At 43.0% G+C, this 14,392-nt stretch overlaps 2 protein-coding genes across 2 annotated transcripts; one reads left to right on the top strand and one right to left on the bottom strand.

Annotated features, from left to right (window-relative positions):
• The first annotated feature begins 955 nt into the window (after positions 1–955).
• lto1 (LTO1 maturation factor of ABCE1) lies at positions 956–5,651 on the top strand. Its single transcript, XM_044035315.1, has 5 exons — positions 956–1,058; positions 2,088–2,193; positions 3,033–3,103; positions 3,874–3,991; positions 4,068–5,651. Exons 1-5 carry the CDS (start codon positions 1,009–1,011, stop codon positions 4,137–4,139), a joined length of 417 nt encoding a protein of 138 aa, XP_043891250.1. The 5' UTR covers positions 956–1,008; the 3' UTR covers positions 4,140–5,651.
• A 2,095-nt stretch (positions 5,652–7,746) lies between these two features.
• On the bottom strand, positions 7,747–14,151 carry ccnd1 (cyclin D1). The gene is made up of 5 exons (XM_044036685.1): positions 13,549–14,151; positions 12,102–12,317; positions 11,289–11,448; positions 10,351–10,499; positions 7,747–10,267 (listed from the first exon to the last, which is right to left on the bottom strand). The coding sequence occupies exons 1-5, from the start codon at positions 13,744–13,746 to the stop codon at positions 10,112–10,114; spliced, it is 879 nt and encodes a 292-aa protein (XP_043892620.1). The 5' UTR covers positions 13,747–14,151; the 3' UTR covers positions 7,747–10,111.
• Positions 14,152–14,392: the final 241 nt, after the last annotated feature.

The following is a 14,392-nucleotide window of genomic DNA, read 5'->3' as shown; positions in this document are numbered from 1 at the left end:
TCACAGAAATAAATACCAACTTGTGCATTGCCTTACGAATAAGCACAACGCTACCAATAACGGTAGCTTCAGCTGAGCGGAGGTTTTCCAAGCTGAAACTCCTGAAAACATACCTCAGATCCACCATGGCTCAAGAACGCCTCAGTGTTCTGGCCACAATAAGAATAAACCATGAGGTTGGTGGTCCGATTTCCTACGAGGAGGTTATAGATGACTTTGCGGCGAGGAAGGCCAGAAAGGTGTCACTGTAAATGAAGTGTGATATTGTGTGTGTAGTAGAATATATTATTCTATTCACTTATTGAATTTGAACCTTATTTGTTTATTTTGTATATTATATTTTGATTAATAGCTTATATTAATCTTATTTTACAATCTTATGTTTTATTGTTAGTTTAATTTTCTGTTTTGATTCTTTTTGATCTCAGATGTTGCACTACTGTTAAAGTTAAAAGTTTATTTTTTGTATATTTATTATTGAACAGGTTTATTCTTCCGCACATAATGTTTGTATTATAATTGTTTAAATAAATGTGCAATTCTTTGGACATTAATTATTTTCTCATGGGGAAGGGGCGCCATCATTCAAGCTCGCCTAGGGCACCAAATGGTCTAAGACCGCCCCTGCATGTGTTTCCAACTCACGTGACACTACAGCAGACACAAGCCCGCTCTACACTTACCCTGTAGCGCCCTCTGCTGGGAGAAAGCCCCACTTAAACTTTCACTTCTAACAAGTGGACATGTTGAAATGGAAGTTTAATTATTTAAAACAATGTCAGTTCAGACACAGTGCTTTATAAAAAAGACAGAATCGGACCCAAATCAAACAAAGAAGTAGCTGAGACAAAGATTTAAGATGACAGAGCATCAGAGAATCAAGTGGGACAACGGGACTGAGAAGACGACAAGCGTTCGCCAGTTGACCTCCCAGCCACAAGGTGGCAGCATGGTGTCCGGTCATACGTGTGTTTCCTGGTTGTCGGTGTCACGGAGGATTGAGCGGAGATGTCGACTCACGACGATTTGTTTGACGGAATTCTTCTGGCGGAGGAACGGTGAGTTTACTTCTCGCGCACTATGATATAATCTGTCATATTATGTGTCCAGTGTGTCGACCTCGTGACTCACGTGACAGGAGGCTTCACCTCGTGTTTCAAACATGACGCTGTGTTGACAGTGTATCAGACGTGCGTGTTTGTAGAAGGACACGGAAGTCAAAGTAAACATTTCAAAGTAAAGCTCAGGCTGGAGAATGGAATGAGTTCAATAATGAGGTTGATAAATCTTTAATGGAGTAGTTATTGCACGTTAACCTTCACGTCATAGACCTCCTGCTCATCTGTTGTCCTCTCATTAAGATCATCTATGAGAGAACACACATAATAATAATAATAATAAGACAATAATAATAACGTATGTACAGCATGCTTTCACGTGCTATGATATTACAGGTCTTTCAAGGGACAGTGTATCATTGTAAATGATTGTAAACAAGCCTTTATTGAATAATAATACTAACTATCTCTATTGAAAGTATTGAATGACTATTCTATATATTGAATAGGACTTCACTATAGTGAGGTGTAGTGTGGTCTACTGGAGTCTTTTGTCAGTCAATGCCAATCTGACTTTTTTAGTCCTGATACCTGAGCTTTGCATGTGGACCAAGGCTTGATACTGATCTGATATCCTTGCTTCGTGAATAAACTCTATAACTTATAATGCTTTTGGAAGTGCTTGATTAAGTTTGTAGTGTTGTATTTTGACTCCTAACATTTACTTAAGTCTCTGTCCAACTGTCGGCATAGCAAGCGTAAAACACTTAGGTCAACAATAAACAGGGAGAGAGATAATGTTGATAATGTGGTGACAAGCTACATCATGGAACCTGCACTGTGAAGGATTAAAGCACAGTTACCGTAACCAAGCAACAGCCAAACAACTGATGTTGTTTATGTACAGAGCCGTGAGATGATGTATGTCATGATTTGGCGCTATATAAATAAAACTGAATTGAACTGAAATTGAAGGGACTGAAAGGTAGAAATAATCTGTAGCCGCTAAGTGAGACTTGTGCTTTCCAGGTTTCGAGGAGAAGGTTACAGTGAGGGATTTGAGAGCGGGAAAAGTCGAGGATTGCTGGAGGGCCGCAGACATGGGGCCTGTCATGGAGCCAAGTTATCCACAGAGGTCAGTGAGTTACCCCCCCGAATTTAAATACTATTGAGAACCTGATCATTTTTATTTATTTATCTGTATAAACATTTAGCATCGTCACAAGTAAACTAGGAAACAACAGTATTAGCCTGTAAACGTGTTATATGCAGATGTCGTCAGATTCTGTTTTTTAAGCTTCATGTAAAATAAAGACAGAACTGTGCTAATTGAAATAAAGGGATTTACTAGGGGTAATATTGTCCAACACTTCATTTCTGATACAGAATATCCAGGCTTTATTCCCACAAACTAATCTGAGGTCACATCACGTATCTCCTGTTGTGGAATTAAAACATATTGCATACTTTTGGTACAAACTACAGATGGGATTATCGGCTCTGTGCAGGGAGCCGGATCATGAGGAGCCGTTCAGAAGTCTCACTATTTTGGATCCTTGTATAAAATGTGTAAATAAAGCTCTGTTGACTTGTTAATTATGCAACACCTTTTTATTTGTGGCACAATAAAAAACTACACTAAACTAAAAATATATTAATATAGAACAAGTTTCAAGTATAACCCTGCAGAGAGTGCGGAACTGGAGACAGGACACTCATCTTCCTGGAGCTTGAACTAAAAAAAGGGTTCTTCACTTAATCATTCGTTATAATCAGCAGGGACTGATAAAGATGTGAAGTGCGTCAGAAATACTTCATGTACACAACGCACATGCACAGAGTCCCATAAATCCAGAAGGCTGCGAAGCACCTCATAGTGAAGCTGGGTTTCACTGATCCAGACATGACTGTATTGAAAACAATGACAGAAAACAAAATAGCATATGTGACGTTATCTGTTCCTCTGACCTACAGATTTCCTTCTATCATGGGTTTGCCATCACCTGGAAATGTCTCCTCCAAAATAACACAGACAACAAATCAAGGTACACAAACAACTCTGCATTGTATTTACCAACATACTGAGTAGGTGACGTCCAGACCCCTGATTTAGAGTGACCGGTTTTCAACAGGTTGTTTTTCATTATATTAAAAACAAAAAGCTGCATTTTCATTTATTGCTCGTTGTATGTAGGGCTGCAACGACTAGTCGACTAACAGTGGGCGGCGACGTTAGCAGTCGTTGGTGACGTCATGGTGTGTCTCCCACGGCATACGATGCTCAGAGTGAGACGTCTCACTTTCCACAAATCTTTGGAGAAATGACAATTTATTTCATTAGTCATGTTTGTTCCAGTTTTATTACTTTATGTTATTGTCATACAGGAAAGAGATTTTTTTTTAAAAAATTTCAAGGAGCATTTTTATTTCAGTAACCTCTGACCTCTGGCATGTGGCTTCAGTTTGTGTCACTGACGAACACAAAATGACACATTTGGAATTTCTCTGTGGACTTTGGTGTGGGAGAGTGAGTGAGAGAAGTTTGAGCAGCAAACATATTTGTCATATATATTGTAGACCAAAGCTTTTGTAGGGGGCGCTCACAGCACAGTCAGTTTTGACCTCATTGAAAATCAGAACACTCCCTATAATGAAAAGTGTGAGATTATTAATATTTCTTATGACTAGTTCACGTGGAGACCAAAATCTGGTCCTACAGTAATGAAATGAGGAAGAACCTCATCTCTAAAGAACTGGTTCAAGTTAAGATTAGAGGAAGTCACTGCAGTGTGTGTGTGTGTGTGTGTGTGTTCAGGAAGCGTCTGAAAGCTCTGGACACTCTGATGACTCTGGTCCAGTCCTCTCCTCATGATGACCCACAGTCAGCAGCGCTGCAGGAGGATGTGGAGAAGATCCGAGCCAAGTTCAGACAGGTACTGGTCCTCGTGAGTCTGTGTTTGGTCAGAGCGGTTCAACAAAGCAAGCTAACATCTGTTTCCTGTGTGCTAGGTCTGCTCGATGCTGAACGCCCCAACTGACTTCAAGGATTACATCAAAACCTCTGAGGGGACTTCCTTCTGAGTCTGTCCTGATGATGATGATGATGATGATGAAGAGGAGCAGCTGACCTGTGTGTGTCGTGGACAGTGAATGTGATGCAGGGGACCTGAGTCCAGGTCTCGTCCAGGGGCTAGACCTACTTAAAACTTGTTCAGACCACTAAAGTCTGGACCCAGGAAGATCAGAGACAAAGCGACAATCGCAGAAAACCATGAGGAAGTTAGCACGATGGCTACGCTGCAGGAACACCTGAGGTCGCAGGTCTACTCACTCTCCTCCAAGAGATAAGAAATGGCAAAGAGGCTCTCTCTGAAACCATCAGTGACGTTCCTGTGTGATTCCTCACGACTGACGGACAGTTTGTGAGAGTTAGAGATTAACCAGATTAACACTGTGGTCAGTTCTAGGAATGTTCACATTTATTTACAATTACAATTGTAATGTCATGTTTTTGTTTTATACTGAAAATACAAATACCCGCGGGGGTAGATGGTGGCACAAGTGCAGTGTGATGGGGTAGATGGTGCTGATGTTGATTTCTGTTTCATTATTTGATGGATGTTCTGTTCTCAGTGCTTTAACCATTTACTACTTGGTTGTATGGAACATATCTATCATAGATACTGTTAGTTTAAATGGACCAGATTAAGATTAAGATTAAGATTATTGTCTTGGGCCCTACACTCATGCTGCAGGTGAAAAAACATGTACAACATGATACAACAACTTTTAAAATGACCCTGATGGTGAGTAATACACAACATGGTGCCCAACAGTGCGATCTCAACACATTTCCCATAAATAAATGAATAGATAAATAAATAAAATAAAAGTAGCCGTGAAGAACGCAACCCTGAGCTCATCATTTTCTCAAAACACTTCATTACTAGAGATGTAAGTGCTACAGGACGGTCGTCATTGTTGCTTTTTTAGGTACAGGAATAATCGTAGAGCTTTTCCAGATAGAGGAAACAAAATGAATGTCTAGAGACTTCTGGTAGATGGAGCACCAGGCATCAATAAGTGCCCCGAAATGCCATCCGGGTGCAGATGCATGAAGAAGTTTCTCTACAACCTGCTGGTCAATGGTGATTATTGCCCATTTTAGCTGGTGCCATGTTTGTCATGGCTTTCCCAGAGTCCCACATGGCCAAGCAGTGGGATTCAAGTTTTTCCTGCTCATTATTCCCAGCTGTTCTTAATTTGTGATTAAGTTATTTCTGCATATTTTCATACATGTCCCCTAAAGGTTCCTTAATGCCATTTTCTCCTGTACTATACATGTATGTATGTACTATCTGTGGCCTCCTCTAACTCTAGGCCATGAAAGAGAGTTGCAGTTGGTGCGGGAGAAGCAACCTTTTAAAGTTTCAATGCCATCATTATTCCGTACATATGCAGTTTTATATGTGGTTTGCTGCTTTTAAGTAAGGACTTATACGTGGGAATTAAATGGACACCATTGTGATCAGATGACCCTAACCGTCATATTTCTATGAGCCAGAATAAAAACCATGAGTGCGTTGCCTCTGACAGCATGTTCGTTCTTTTCAGTTTGATTTATAAAACTCTGTTTATACATGAAGTAGCTATTTGTTTGAAAGAGTAGTAGAAAGTAGAAAAGAAGAAGTGTGACTACTCATGTGTACATGCTACACACACACACACACACACAGAGGATTGTGTGTGTGTGTGTGCGCGCGTCAGGCAGCAGGTGAATGCTGTCTTCTAGTCGGAAGCTTCTAAAGGCAAACAGAGAAAAGAGAGAAATGGAGGAGGGGGAGAATGCAGAGGAGGGGGAGAATGCAGAGGAGGAGGAGAGGCGGGGGAGAATGCAGAGGAATGTGTGGAGCAGGTGGTGAGTGGTGACAAATGCAGCCGTCCAGTCTGCAGCAGAAAAACCCTCTGAATGAAACGGTGGCATCAAATTTCACCACAAGGTGAAGGAGGAGGAGCAGATATCAGCTCACACTGAACACATGACATGTAATCACCAAGGTTTCTATCGTTTTATCCACACACACACACACGACTTTATAATCATAATCCCACCTCTCTCTCCCTGAAAAGCACATCATAATATAACTTCTTCATATTGATTGATATTGATAATTATTGACACATTTTTTAAATAAAATAAAAAAAATGGATTTGAAAACTTTCCTCTTATTTGAATCAGAGGAAAACCACAGCTGTGTTTGTGTAACGTTGAGTTGTTGGTGTGTTGTTGAGTGTCTGTAATTGTGTTGAGATTTATTTTCTCTCCTACTCTCCATCCTTAATGTACAATCAGACACCTCGTTGCCTCTCGAGCTTGATTTGACGGATGAGTTCGTCCTGGAATCCAGACACGAGCCTTCAACCTTCTGCTGCCTCTTCACTTGTGTTTAAGGTTTGTGCAAAATCATGTCAACAGTCTCCGCCCTCCTCTTTTCTGTGAGCTTCATCCCCATCACAGAATCCCCAACATCAGCTGCTCACTCCACGTTCACATGCTGTTGTTGTGAGTGAGACACGGGGAAGAGGACGTGGCAGTTTGACCTCTGACCTCTCTACAGCAAACCTGCTTCATCTGTTGACTTTATCAAACGTTTTTCCTTTGATATGGTGGATGTGTCTCTGGTGATATTTATTGTTATCATGTTATCACTCCACCCAAACTGTCGCTTATCTTCCTCCTTTTTGAGTCTGGTTCTCTCCACTGATGCCTTTCTACTCTTCCTTCCTTCCTGAAGCAGCCGTGAGTAGTGAAGCTCACACTATCATTATTGTTTTAGCGAGGATTGCTAACCATGCTAGCTACTCATTACTTTGTGACCAGCATGAAGACGCTCATGGTCACTGCTCCTCCTGCCTCGGTGTCTCAGCCGGTCAGCTGATGCAGACGACCTCTACACAGTGGACCAACTCTGAGCGGAGTTGTCCCAGATGAAGTCTCGACTGCTCCCCCTGGAGCCCGAGCGGTGTAACGGGAGGACACCATTTCAGGGGCCGTGGGGCCACAAACTGATGCATTGGGGTAGAGCATCGGATAGGTTTTGGTGACGCAGCTTCAGTTTTGGGCTGCTCACGCCTCAGACACTCAGGGTTCTTACAATCCTAACCCATGGGTACCACCTTCAGTGCCGACGTCAGCGCCCAAAGCCCAACCGGGTCAGAATGATGATCATGAACGACCCGCAGAAAGCTTAAACCGGCTAACAAGGACTAACGTCTAGTTAGACATTCAGCAGATATTCACGCTCCACCTCCACCAGCGGCTCATCCGTCAGTTTGCTGCAGGATTATATTTCACACAACTCATAAGACTAAAGATCTGTCACTGTTATATCACTGTTGCTTCACGGCTTATGTGTGTGGAATTTGTCTCCGTCTGTCCCTGTGATGGACTGACCAGCTGTCCAGGGTGTGACCCCATCATTCGCCCTGTGTCAGCTGACATTGGTACAGCGCCCCCTGTGACCCTCATGCGTAGGATAAAGCAGTAAAAGATGGATCTGACCAACTAGAGCAGTATCAGTTCAAGTAGCTGACATGCACTTGCACAATGTGAATAATGTTTCCTGTGATTCTGACATGACTTCAAATCACTTCCTGTAGAACAGAACACAACAGAGAGCCACGCCCCCACAATCTACAACATGTTTTATTGTTTGTATTGAGTTTATTCCAGTTGCAAACAACCGGCTTGAAGTAGAAACAAGTGTTTGAATGATTTGTAAAAACAGAACAAAAACAGTCTATGGCTTACCGAGCATGACACTGAATCTATTTACTTACTCAAATCAACTCACTGACGATAAGAAACTTGGAGCAAAAGCTTTTTTCTCTTTTATAAATATAAAAAAGGGAAGGAAGGAATGAAGGAAGGATGAAGGAAGGAAGGCCACTATGGGCCTAAAGGGGGATAAAGTCTCTTTCAGCGAGACAGCTTAACACTCAACAGAGTTATACATATCCCATTTTCTGTTATGGCACCAGTATGAACGCATGCCCCGGACTCACCCTTTCACCTCGGGCAGGTTAAACAGAGCTCGCAGGCACTGAACCAACAAGGAGAAAAGAATCCGAGCTAAACAAATAAAACCACTACAAATCAGAGAGAGATCTTGACTGTCACATGAGGTATTGTGGATCAAAGCATTACCGTACATCAGTTCATTTTTTTTGGGAATAGTATGGAGAATCATATTAGGCAATAACACAATAACAAAACAAAAACAACTCATCACATAGAATCTACATCAAAGCTGAGGATGTCAATACAATTTTCTATGAGAAAATTCAAACCTAGAATGGCAGTATATTGACATATATATGTATAAAAAAAAACATCCAAAAATGTAGCAGCAAACAGGAGAAAAGCATTGATTTTAATCATTTATCTATTTAAACATGTAGCTGGGATTTATTTTCTATAGCAGCAGAATACAAGGAGTGTTTCTCTCCTACTCTCCATCCTTAATGTACAATCAGAAACCTCGTTTCCTCTCGAGCTTGATTTGACGGATGAGTGCGTCCTGGAATCCAGACATGAGCCTTCAACCTTCTCTGCCACTTTCTGCTGCCTCTTCACTTGTGTTTAAGGTTTGTGCAAAATCATGTCAACAGTCTCCGCCCTCCTCTTTTGGGTGAGCTTCATCCCCATCACAGAATCCATAAGCCGTGTTTGAGGTGGAGCGGCGCTCTGGACTTAAACGTGAACAAGTGTTTCTGGCAGCGGTGGCTCTGGAGACAGTAAAACATCAGTGGGTGGAGCCACAGTCGACAAACTAGAACATCCAAGCTACAAAAAAATAAATAATACTATGTGAAAATAAAGTATTACTTTGACAATAAAAATAATACTTCTAATATTTATTTGTGGACCTTCAGTCTTGGGCTCGCTGAGATTTACTGAAAACCAAAGAGATTTCTTAGAGCGGCTCTACCTGTGTGACTCCACCCACACTGACCGGGGTTTGAACCTCTGTACCACAAACTGAACTAACTGATGATGAAGTTGACTGTTGAAGACATAAGCTTCCTGATTGGTTTATATGTTGCCATCTGACTATAATCTGTGAATTAAAAACTCAGTTTAGACTTGTTTTAGCTTTCAGTCTAAGAATTCACTGCTCTGACAGGAAGTGACCACAGATGATGTGACACACTCGTGTCAGGGCTGGTGTCCTGCTGCTCACACTCCCATTTTATTTTCTTCTTTTACAAACTTAATCATTGTGATTTTTTTTTTTTCAAATGAGCCAGCAGAGCTGACCAAAAGTGCTTTTTTTTTTTAGAAAAACAAAAATAAAAGGTGGAATGGTGTTAGGGTCAAAGGAAAGACACGTGAAATGTAGATTGCTTTGTTTGCGTCTGCTTCAGTTTGATCTGGTCAAACTGCAGCACGGTGAACAATGTCGTCAACACGTGAACACCGAGCATCGTCTGCCCAAAAGTCAGAACCAGCAGACCACAGTCAGAGCATCTCACACCAGACATGCTCTGAAAAACAAACTGACCAGAAAGTCTAAAATAACATAATAATAAAGTGACTAAACATAAGCAACCAGGGATAAATGGATGTCTGCACTGTAACAAGACAAACGGGGGAGAGTTTGAACAGAAAGACTAAAACATTCTAGGTAAAATGAGTCTTTTCTCTTTCAGACTAAGTTCAGTCTGTGGTAATTAAAATATTCCTAGTTAATATTTGAGGGTGAAAAACTATCTCCAGCCCATGTTTCCTCTCACTTTCTCTGTGATACCATGTCTACAGTTTCATTTCCCAGGATGGGAGGGGACAATGGCATAAAATGGAACTTTGTTGTTTATAGTTGTGGGGCCAGCAGGGGGCACTCTGTCCCTTCTAAGCATGTGCATGTGAGTGACATGTTGGGTCAGGCTCGTGGCCCGGCCAGAAGGGAGGAGGTGAGGGAGCCTCCCATCACCAACCTCTATCCACAACTTGGTATGATCAGGTCACGGCGCGCTGCAGCGGGCGCGTGGCTTCAGATGTTGATGTCTCTGACGTCTGTTGGGGTGCAGGACAGGTCCACGTCCTCATCCACACGTTTGGCTTCTGTCATTCCGCCGTGCTGCTGAGCCTGTCGGAGGCTGGACTCCAGCAGAGACTCGATCTGCTCCTGACATGAGCGCAGGCAGTCCTGCAGGCGACACCATCAACAGTGAGTCAGCCAACGCTGCCGCACAGCCCACATCCACACAACCAATGCTGCCGTGTACGTACCGGATCACTGCGGATGACCTGTGACAGGAAGTTGGTGAGGTTCTGCGAGGACAAGGAGGCATCTTGGCTCTTCAGGTAGAGACCTTGAACAGCTGCCACCACACTGCCCGCTGCGACCATGGAGGGAGGACTGGCGATGAAGTTAACATCTGTGGAGTCGTCACAAATGACTTAGTTTGAACAGGGTTCCACACACACACACACACACACACACACAGAGCCACGGCCTGCATGTTGTCACAGACAATGACTGAATACAGTGATATTTGAGTTTTAACTTAAGTTTATGGATATTAACAGTTTCAGCATGCTCAGGTCTACAATATCTTAATGTTAGCCAGTTAAACTCAGTCCGAAACAGCTTTTTCTAACTGGAAACTGAAGTTTCTGTCACTTTATTAACCAATCGATATCTGGCTGCCCGTGGCCAAGTGGAAAGGGAACTCTTCCTAATTCTAGGATGGGTCAAAGGCAGAGAAATCATTTCCCTAAGGGGATTAATAAAGTATATATTCTTTTTCTTTCTTCTTCTTCTAATATCCAGCACCTCAGTGTTTTAGCAGACATGAAGGTATGTGGTCCTAAGGACTCTGTGTCATACATCCACCAATGGAGTCACAAAATAACACATTTGAACGTAGTGATGAAGGCAGCGGGGGATCCATAGCTCCTGTGTGCTGAAGCTATTGCACAGTGCTGTCCGCTCATACAACAGCACTTTTCTTCAGCATTGGCATTTATTTATTTAAACTCATGAATAAAAGAGAGTACAAGAAGTACATCAGTTCTGTTGGGGAAAACCTAAGTTCTACCATTAAGTAAATAAGGAACGGAGACAGAGAAGCAGAACATGCCGTAAGTAAAAGACCTGGACCTTTAAATAAAAGATATGTAGTTACCATAAGGAATCAAGTATTCGGCACAGATGAGGTTATTACCTGTAGCACAGAGCGCCACAAAGGTCTGGGCGTGTTTCCTCAGGATCTGCTTGGTGGACAGGTGAATGTTCAGCTTGGACAGAAAGTGGTCGATGAAGTCATGAGGCGTGACTGAAGCCAGGTCCCACTTCAGCTTGTTGAGAACCAGCAGCTCCATTTGCTATAGACAAACCAGAGCAGAGGGATGTATTCATCACTTCCTCCGCTTTGCCTTTTATCTGCAGTCATACTCACTTCCTGTCACTTACTAATGCCTGCGTCGCCTTTACGGATAATATGGACAATGTAGTTCTAAAAACTAAGGTACATTAAGTCCCTCTGCAGTTAGCATCATTAACAGATAGTTCCAACACGTAAATATTGCTTTTATTTATTTGTGTACTTCTAAACACTTTATGTACACATGTATACTTGAACTTACTTATAGTTACAATTAAAACCTATCCAAAGAAGTTTCAGATAAGAATGTGACTGGTTCTGTTTGCCTGTACCTCTATCTGACAGCCACTAGGTGTCACTGCGAGACAGGCTTTTCTAGGCAATCACGGAGACGTTCATGAAAACAGAGAGGCCTTCCAGTCACCATGGGAAAGTCACAGGCAGCCATTCAGCAAATGGTACGCTCCTATTATCAATTCATCACAGCATCGATCTGTGTCACTTCAGCATAATCAATAATTAACAACCACAGTGGCTCTGAAAAAAAATCCAGCTGGAACTCTCTGTATTCTGGTCATGTGCTCTCCTGTGTCTGCCCACTCATGAAGCTACATGTGTGTTACACAACATCCAAGTCTGCAGAAAGGCAATTACCAGGAGTTCTCCAGGCTGGACTGAGTTGTCTGTGTAGATGCAGAGTTTCTCTGCCGTTAAAGGAACTGTCTCCTTCATCTTGGATGCTAGAAACATGCATGTGGCTCCCAGCAGCTGCAGTCGTGTTTTCCTGGTGGCCTCCACTGATAAAAATCTGTCCACATAGTTCATAGCCAGAGGAAAAACCTCCTCCTCACATTTTTGTTCCTCGCAGACCTGAGAGGTGAGAAAAATGGACTTTAGAAGCTGCTGGTGGTTTGTTAAAGGCTAAATCCAAGTGTACGTGCATATTCACTGGCTCACATTTATTACATTCACAGCTGTCTGCATTCAGTCGCTGCTCACAATCATCCCCAACGAATTTCAAAAGAAATGTCGCATTTAGTGCATTTTAATTAATTTAAACTCACATATCACGTGTATGGCACGTGATATTAAATGTAAACGCCATTGTAAACATCATCAGGTCTAATGTGATGCATTTATGGGCTGAGAAAGTAGCCGGGAATGAGTTTGCAGTCAGTTCTGACTGAGACACAAAGGTGGCGTCGATGCAAGTTTCACTCTCTAATTTCAACTTCGTCATCTTTTCAAAAAATATTTAGAAATATTTAAAAATTAGCAGGACGCGTTTTGTTCACATGTAAATGATCCTCATCGAACGCCTGATCGTATGCGAAGTAAAGCAGTCGCGTTTAAACTCTTTGGATTTTTATGTGGATTTATTTCGAACACTCGGCTGTGTTCACGTGCTGCGCAGCGCTGCACCACTTCATAAATTAATTAAAAATACAAACGTGCGCACAATTCAAGCCAAACCCGCATGTAAATATCGAAGACCATAGCATTTATCAAAGCCGACTGTTGAAATGTATAGATTGTGTTTATTTGTGTACATTTTTGTGTATGTCGCTGTAATGTTCACGGACACAGAGACTGAGAGGCTAAACAAAGTTGACCAGTTGATTCCAGTCAAACGAGCTGGAACAGAAAATGTGGAAGCGACTTTTAGCAGAAAACACAGCTGAACTGACTGTCACTGCTGCTCACACCACTCTTTACTTTTAACCACATTAAAATCATTCTCATATACAACAACAAAGATGGCGCAGTATACTGGCACGGGCCAGACTGCATACGTGTACATTACTGTTATTTTGGGGAAATAAATTCCACTTGTTATTAATTAGCTTACATTTCCTAAGCTTTAAGAAAACGTGGTGTGTCACATTAGCAAGAAGTAAAGACATTCATTGTTTGAGCAAACGCGGCGTCTTGTCCTGCGTGGCCCACGGACCACCCAGACAGACAGACAGACATGGCACTTTCCAAAGGTTTATGTAACATGAAGAGTGACAAAACTCACACAAGTCATTCATCACAGTTTGACGCTTTCCTGAGAAACTAGGCACACAAAGAAGCAGCGAAAACTCAGCCGCAGACCAACCTCTAACATCCAGGTGGACACTATTTTCCTCATTTTGGGGACTATTTCTTTCTGGACACACTTGAAGTAGTTTGGAGACGGCAGGTAGCTCTCCTCTGCCTTCAGCATGGTGTGGAGAACTCTGTCGTTGAGCAGGTTCACGTCCTGGTAAGCTCTCCTGATGGAGTCCACCTCGCAGCAGAGCAGCTGCTCTTCCATGGTGCTAGCTTACTTCTGCGGGTAATAACAGCACTGGTACCGCCGCCGCCGCTCCGGGTTCAGCGGCGAACAATGCGACAAAGTGCCGCTGTGATAAAGAGGTGGACAAGGTTTCACTGTTTAAACCGCTTTGTTGTCGCTGCTGCTGCTGCTGCTGCTCCTGCTGCTGCTCCTGCTCCTCCTGCTCCAGTGTGTGTGTGTGTGTGTGTGAGCTCTCTGAAGAACAGGACGCTTCCCCCGCGAGACAAAAAAACCCTGCCTCGCGCTCACCAGACACGCACGCACACAAACACAGAGTCAGCCGGCTGGCGCGCGCTCAAGGAGGCGGAGGTGGTGGGGTGGGCTTGGTTCGCGCGGTGACGTCAGCTGTTGTTGGAGGGGCGGGGCGACCAAAGAGACATGTAGTCTGTGAGGGCACGCTCGAGGAAGGGAGACGATTATATACATATATATTAGGAAAGAGGGAGTTTGGGCGGGGCTTGGTGGTGCTGGGCGGTCCGGGTCTGAGTATCGGGCGTCCTGGAGGGAGGGGGGGAGCTGTAAGTAAGCGTCGGTAGGGGGCGACAGGGGCTCACAACCACATCTCTCTCTCTCCCTCCCACACACACACCAAACATGAGGTGAACACATGGGACAGCAGTCATTT

This window comes from Solea senegalensis, linkage group LG10 (assembly GCF_019176455.1).
Source record: "Solea senegalensis isolate Sse05_10M linkage group LG10, IFAPA_SoseM_1, whole genome shotgun sequence".
Lineage (NCBI taxonomy): Eukaryota > Metazoa > Chordata > Actinopteri > Pleuronectiformes > Soleidae > Solea > Solea senegalensis.
This window is presented reverse-complemented; position numbering and strand designations above follow the sequence as displayed.